This window comes from Panulirus ornatus, chromosome 71 (assembly GCF_036320965.1).
Source record: "Panulirus ornatus isolate Po-2019 chromosome 71, ASM3632096v1, whole genome shotgun sequence".
In the NCBI taxonomy this organism is placed as follows: domain Eukaryota; kingdom Metazoa; phylum Arthropoda; class Malacostraca; order Decapoda; family Palinuridae; genus Panulirus; species Panulirus ornatus.
The window spans coordinates 14640049-14647548 of NC_092294.1; the positions used below are offsets into that span (position 1 = coordinate 14640049).

The 7500-nt window shown below is 44.3% G+C and overlaps 1 protein-coding gene across 1 annotated transcript in view; it reads left to right on the plus strand.

The window, feature by feature from the left end:
* The window catches only part of LOC139747985 (neuropeptide SIFamide receptor-like), a 140286-nt gene that overhangs the window by 115903 nt on the left and 16883 nt on the right, over positions 1-7500 (plus strand). Inside the window, exon 4 of the mRNA XM_071660507.1 lies at positions 373-472. Coding sequence (XP_071516608.1) covers positions 373-472 — 100 coding nt within the window. The remainder of the gene's footprint in view (positions 1-372; positions 473-7500) is intronic.

The window sequence follows — 7500 nt, forward strand, 5'->3', positions numbered from 1 at the left end:
ATATATATATATATATATATATATATATATATATATATATTACAGTCACTTGTTTACCAAATGGCGTCCGAGCTACGTCTCTTCGATGTATATCAACTGACTGTTATATTTCTCTCTTGTGTCTCCCCTGATGATGTGATTATGACACGAAAGTGCACTTGGGAACTTATCGTCTTTCATTTCCCTCGTGGACTCATAGGAATATATATATATACACGTAATTCACCGGAAGCATTCGCAAATAAGACAGTGTTGCCTTCCATCTCCTGTCCACACTACCAGTCGGTCCGTCACTAGACGGGTCCTGTCCCATTACTGTATCAATACACGTGGATGTATTCTAATGTATTATCCATTTTCCTTTCACCACAGCTTGGATGTTAGGTTGGGTCATGTGCAAAGCAGTTGCCTACGTGCAGGGCGTGTCCGTCTCTGCCTCCGTCAATTCCCTGGTAGCCGTCTCTTTAGACAGGTGAGTCCCCCATATTTTTATTTCAGACAGTAGCAGGTACTGGCTTCTGTCTCACTTGGGTTAGCACTGTCTCATCTCTGTCACTGGTGAATTGACCTTCTCCTGTTTTACTGTCTCACTCACTACTGAGATAGGATCATTCTGTCACACACACGCATATATATATATATATATATATATATATATATATATATATATATATATATATATATATATATATATATATATATATATATATATATATATATATATATATCCCTGGGGATAGGGGAGAAAGAATACTTCCCACGTATTCCCTGCGTGTCGTAGAAGGCGACTAAAAGGGAAGGGAGCGGGGGGCTGGAAATCCTCCCCTCTCGTTTTTTTTTAATTTTCCAAAAGAAGGAACAGAGAAGGGGGCCAGGTGAGGATATTCCCTCAAAGGCCCAGTCCTCTGTTCTTAACGCTACCTCGCTATCGCGGGAAATGGCGAATAGTATGAAAAAAAAAATATATATATATATATATATATATATATATATATATATATATATATATATATATATATATATATCTTGGCTATAATCAATTATGTCGCCTCTGGCGTAAAATAGCCGATAAACTTAGATAAACGTTTAATAAGTTTATAACAAAGGAAGAAGTTAGGCAAAGTTGGGATTAAAAGTTTATCTTGCCTGAGGAATTATCATGGTTATCTATCCCAGGGCGATAGATACTTGCCGATAGAATACTTAGTGATAGACACTTGGCGATAGAATACTTAGTGATAGAACGCTTGGCGATAGACACTTGGTGATAGAACACTTAGTGATAGAACACTTGGCGATAGAACACTTAGTGATAGACACTTGGCGATAGAACACTTGGCGATAGAACACTTGGCGATAGAACACTTAGCGATAGAACACTTGGTGATAGACACTTGGCGATAGAACACTTGGTGATAGACACTTACCGATAGAACACTTGGATCCCTTTTGAGGAGAGTTTATTGCTCTCTCTCTCTCTCTCTCTCTCTCTCTCGCTATATATATATATATATATATATATATATATATATATACTGGAAGATAGATGTGCCAAATGATTACGTCGCTGGCTGGCTGCAGATACAGAGGGATTTTAAATCCCCCTGGCCTAACATGACGTAGTGGATGGTTTAATTAAACAATTCATCGGCCACGCTGGTGGGGAAAAACCCGCGTCTGTTTTATAATTCGGCTTCAAGTGTGGTGGCAGACGGAACCGGGAGATTAAACCACCGTGGTTTATCCTGATGGTACTATCGTGTGTGTGTGTGTGGGGGGGGGGGGAAGCTGGGTTTATCGTTATAGGAGATCTATAGGAATATATAAGATTATAGGAGATCTATGGGAATATATAGGATTATAGGAGATCTATAGGAATATAGAGGCTTCTAGGAGATCTATAGGAATATAGAGGCTTCTAGGAGATCTATAGGAATATAGAGGATTATAGATCTATAGAAATAGATGAGTGAACGTAAGATAAGACCTTAACATTTCGAGAGGGAAATGAATAGGATGAGGTTCACAAATTAACCCATACGAGGCGATAAATGGTTCATGATTTCAGTGGGACGCAGCATAAAGTAGTTGGGTTCTGTGAGTTCACGATATATTGACGTGGGATATCCACGTCCCAGTACGCTGTCCCAGGCGTGTCCCTTCCTCCCTTCCCCTCTCCCAACATCAGACATGTGTCCACTCAGCTGTAAAACGCCAGACCCAAACTTCTGCCTTGTAGTATTGGCTGGCGTTGAATTGCACGAAGGCGGAGTGGTACATTCACACCAGCTCTCTCCAACCAAGCCACAAGTTCCCCCTCCCCCTCTTTCCTCTCTCTCTCTCTCTCTACTCTCTCTACTCTCTCTCTCTCTCTCTCTCTCTCTCTCTCTCTCTCTCTCTCTCTCTCTCTCTCTCTCTCGTCCGATAGAAGGGGGAAAAAAAAAAGAAGAGTTCAGTCCTTCAAGCGGCAGCAGTTTCGTCGCTCCGACGGAGAGAGAGAGAGAGAGAGAGAGAGAGAGAGAGAGAGAGAGAGAGAGAGAGAGAGAGAGAGAGAGAGAGAGAGAGAGAGAGAGAGAGATGAGAGAGTGAGAGAGAGAGGTCAGAACGACCCCAAGTGCTGAGGCCCAGAGCTAGATTGGAGGGAGGCCACTAGGGCGAACCCCTTCCGACCCACATCTGATGCGTTGTTGACCATACCGTGACACACCACAGATGCTCAAAACCCACTTGGATATACCCTTCAGTACACCTTCTCCCATCTATTCCCCTTCCCCTCTCCCCTCCCCTGCAACTCTCGCCCCTCAGCCCCAACTCCGAAGTCGACGACACAAGGCAGACACCAACCATGAGAGAGGGACGACCAGGGATAATTACGAGTCTGAACTGCTCGAGAAGTTGATGGTTGAAGTGTCGACTGGATACGTTCGCTTCCAGGAGTAAACTCCCTCCCTTCGCCTCACCTCAAGAACCCTTGTTTTCTTCTCCAGCTACCATTATATTGCTGTGTTTTATGTTCACCCTCGGGATCTAAACCCAAGAGTATCCTTGAGGATTGATATATCATCATATATTATTCTCCTCAAGTCTTGTTTGGAAAGAACATGTAGAATATCTGTTAGAATATCTTGCAGCTGAAGTGTTCGAGATGGTTCACACAGTTTGTCTCGAAATGATTTTCGAAAAGTCCTATATTCTAGTCCCCTCTCTGGACTCAGCTAAGAATACAAACCCATCTCGACAGATGTCTGACAGTCCTTCTACGACCTACGGATATAACCCTCACCAAAGATCAACCATTGAAGACACTGAGCTGAAGATCTACGCCAGAGAACCTTAAGATAAGATCGTCCACAGACTCTCTCTCTCTCTCTCTAGGAGATGCATCCTTTGAGACACATACACTTTAAAAGCTCTTTTCCATCTGGCACAATCCAGTGATCATCTCTCTCTCCCAATCCAGTAAGGATGGTCCAGGATTGTCTTCGCTGTCACCTGGTAGAGGAGGGAGTACCTGGAACCTCGACCATATACAGTCCACCCTGGATGCTTTTTGTCTGGAGCTGCACCCAGGGGGCGAGACTCACTGTGTTGTCAAGTCTTGGGAACTATTCCCAAAGGCCCTTCCAGACTCCACGACAAAGACCACCTCACTGGAACTACTATTTCCAGGGGCTGTCTCCTGACGCGTACTCCAGAGACCCCTCTTCCAAAAACCATTTTTTTTTTTCCCTCCTGGAAGCTCTTTTTTTTTATACCAAGAGGCACTCCTCAAATTAAGCTCGCTTGCCACTCTCCAAACAAAGCCTACACCACAGGGGCCAATATACGACTTCCTCTTGGGAGTCCCTCCAAAAAATGACATCCCAGGAGGTTCTTGTAGGGAATGGATGTGTCTGTCTCCTCCCCCTCCAAGAGGAGATGTGTCTCCCCCCCGCCTAAGTTCACCATCAGTGACTAATTAATTACTTTGGCGCCTCGTATCGAGCCATTTTCAAAAGCCTTTTCTCAACACCAGTTCTAAAGGCTGTCGCAGACATTGAATGGCCTGCCTGCCAGGGGCCAAGTGGACAGAAACAGCCAAAGCAAGAAAATCATTTCACTTTCCACCCCATTACGCCAGTAACCCATTCCCGCCCATTACGCACGGGTCAGAACACAGACACATAAACATACGAACAAACACGTACACATATGGGCATATATAATTCATACGTTCACAAACACGTACACATACGGCAAATATAATTCAGACGTATACAAATACGTACATATACTGTCATATATTATTCAGATGCACACAAACACGTACATATATTGTTATATATCATTCATACGTACACAAACACGTACACATAGAGGCATATATAATTCAGACGTACACAAAAACGTACACATGCGGGCATATAACATAATTCAGACGTACACAAACACGTACACATACAGGCATCTATAATTCGGACGTACACAAAGACGTACACATACAGGCATATATAATTCATACGTACACAAACACGTACATATGTAGTCATATATAATTCAGACTTACACAGATACTGCGAATAACTTTCCTTTTTTTAGCTGTCGATAAATCTAACACTGATACGAGATCAGGAATTAATTCGTAGACACAGAGAGAGTGTGTTCAATAGGAGCCATGTCAACGCCCTCCAAAAGGGTCAGCACCTCCTCCAATTCCTGTAGAAGGAGGAGGACTACAAAACCCCCCTTCCTCCCCCTTTCCTCCCCCTTCACTAGCCTATGGGACAGCCTGGAGATGGTACACGAATTCCTCACTATTTCCCCCTCACGAAGAGATATGGAAAGCAACAGAGATTCTGGGAAATAGCCTGAGCGAAGGTGTGCTTCGCATTTAATTCTGCTGACGACAGAATTGCTGGGTTGGGCTATCTGATCACTGATGTGTGTGTATGTATATATATATATATATATATATATATATATATATATATATATATATATATATATATATATATATATATTACCCGGCCTGAAAACGATGGGGTTTTCAGAGCGTGACAACAGTTCGTTAGCAATGCAAATTTATGCTTCCTGTGATTTTATAATACAGTCCTCCGCCACATACAGCTGTATCTGATTAATACAACGTGCAGCGTTGCCAGGGTATTACTTCCACCACATATTCACCGATGGCAACCCTGTTCCTGCCAATCCCGCTGTTGCCAATCCTTCTCTACCAGTTCTATTCCCCTACCAGTCCCGAGGCTACCAGTCCAGTTCTCTACCAGTTCTGCAGCTACCAGTCCAGTCCTCTACCAGTTCTTCTACGACCAGTCCAGTCCTCTACCAGTTCTGCAGCTACCAGTCCAGTCCTCTACCAGTTCTTCTACGACCAGTCCAGTCCTCTACCAGTTCTTCTGCTACCAGTCCAGTCCTCTACCAGCTCTGCTGCTACCAGTCCAGTCCTCTACCAGCTCTGCTGCTACCAGTCCAGTCCTCTACCAGTTCTTCTACTACCAGTCCAGTCCTCTACCAGTTCTTCTGCTACCAGTCTAGTCTTTTACCAGTCCTTCTACTACCAGTCCAGTCCTCTACCAGTTCGAGTCTCTAATGCTACATCAATATTCTCCACATATCTTTCTATGTAGCCACGTCTCAATATTCTCTTCCTTATTCCTCTGAGTCACTTTCTTTCTACAGCGGTGTCCTTATAGACACCGAAGGATGGAAGGAGTCCAGTGGACTCCCTCCCACAATGTGTCTTGAAAGACGGTCGTCTCAAGCTGTCAATGTCTGTCCAGATGACAGGCCAGCTAAGCCTTAGAGCTTAGCTTTTCGTCATCCTCTTGATTTCAGTATTTGGCGTGGAACACAATTTGTTCATCTGGCATCTCCTATGTTGGCAGATGAGTGTTACATGAGTCTCTCACTTGAGAAAAGATGAACGAGTGAGTGAGTGTACAAGTCGACAGACTCATGTCAACAAAAACAAGTAAGAATTTCAAGGGTTTGAGTTCCCCTGGGTCCTCAGTTCCCTTGAATCTGAGTTCACTTGGACCTGAATGTCAACAAAGGCAAGTAAGAATTTCAGGGGTTTGAGTTCCCCTGGGTCCTCAGTTCCCTTGAATCTGAGTTCACTTGGACCTGAATATCAACAAAGGCAAGTAAGAATTTCAGGGGTTTGAGTTCCCCTGGGTCCTCAGTTCCCTTGAACCTGAGTTCACTTGGACCAGAATGTCAACAAAGTAAGCAAGAATTTCAAGGGTTTGAGTTCCCCTGGGTCCTCAGTTCCCTTGAACCTGAGTTCGCTTGGACCAGAATCTATTGGGACGTATATCCCCAGTACCCTGGGTCCCTATGGGCCTGATTTCCCTGGGACATATGTCCCATGGGACCTGACTCCATCAGGGAATCACCTATGACAGTCAACAGTCGTCTGGACAGAGTCCAATTGAATTACCTAAGAATACGGCAGGCAAGGGAGAGTGTATTCAGAGCGGCGCGACCCTCTGCCCCTCTTCAACAGCTGTTACCTCCCTCCCTCCCTGTCGCTCACCGGCTGTTACATCCTCCTCCCTCTCTGACCAGTTGTTCCATACCTCACCCTCTCTCTCTCTCTCTCTCTCTCTCTCTCTCTCTCTCTCTCTCTCTCTCTCTCTCTCTCTCTCTCTCTGTCACCAGCTGTTACCAGTCGTATCCATTTAGCTACACCCCTCGTCAGCTCTCAAATAGATCCTCTGGCTATTGAGACAGAATATTCACTTCGTCCGTTTTCTCTTTAAATCTCCATCTTTTTCTTTCTTCCCCTTCATTAATGATAGCAGAGCGAAGTTCATTCTCTTCTTTCCTTCCATCACCACTTAATGAAAAAAATAAAAGATCGTTCTTTTCAATCCTTCACCCAAAGCGAAATTCATTCTCTTCCTTCATCCCCAATTGATACCAAATCGAGATTCATTCCTTTTCTTTCCTTCCTTCATATAACAGACGACAAAGCGAAGATCCTCCTCTTCTTTCATCTCTGAAAGTCCCCCCTCCTCTCCCCCAATCTCCCTCTCCCCCAATCTCCTCACAAGCATTATTAACTCTATCAATCAATACTGTGTTTAACAACAGACATATTCAATATCCACGAGCGACGTAGCTCAGACATATTACATGCAATATTTTCCTTTCCCCAGTCCATACATTTTCTGCAGTGACTGGAAGAGGAATGAAGAGACTGCCAAACTGAATTCCAGTCTCTGATTTCAGACCTGTTGTCACTCTTGGAAGTCAGGAATGATGGGGACTTTAGCAGCAAGGAGGAGTGGGTTGAATTAGGGTCAACAACTAGAGGTTGTGATGGGTCGTTGGGAGGAGGGTGGCAACAGATGGTGTAGAGGGTGTCAACAGATGGTGTAGAGGGTGGCAACAGATGGTGTAGAGGGTGGTAACAGATGGTGTAGAGGGTGGTAACAGATGGTGTAGAGGGTGGCAACAGATGGTGTAAAAGCCCAAACGTTGGAAGGGATTGGGGTG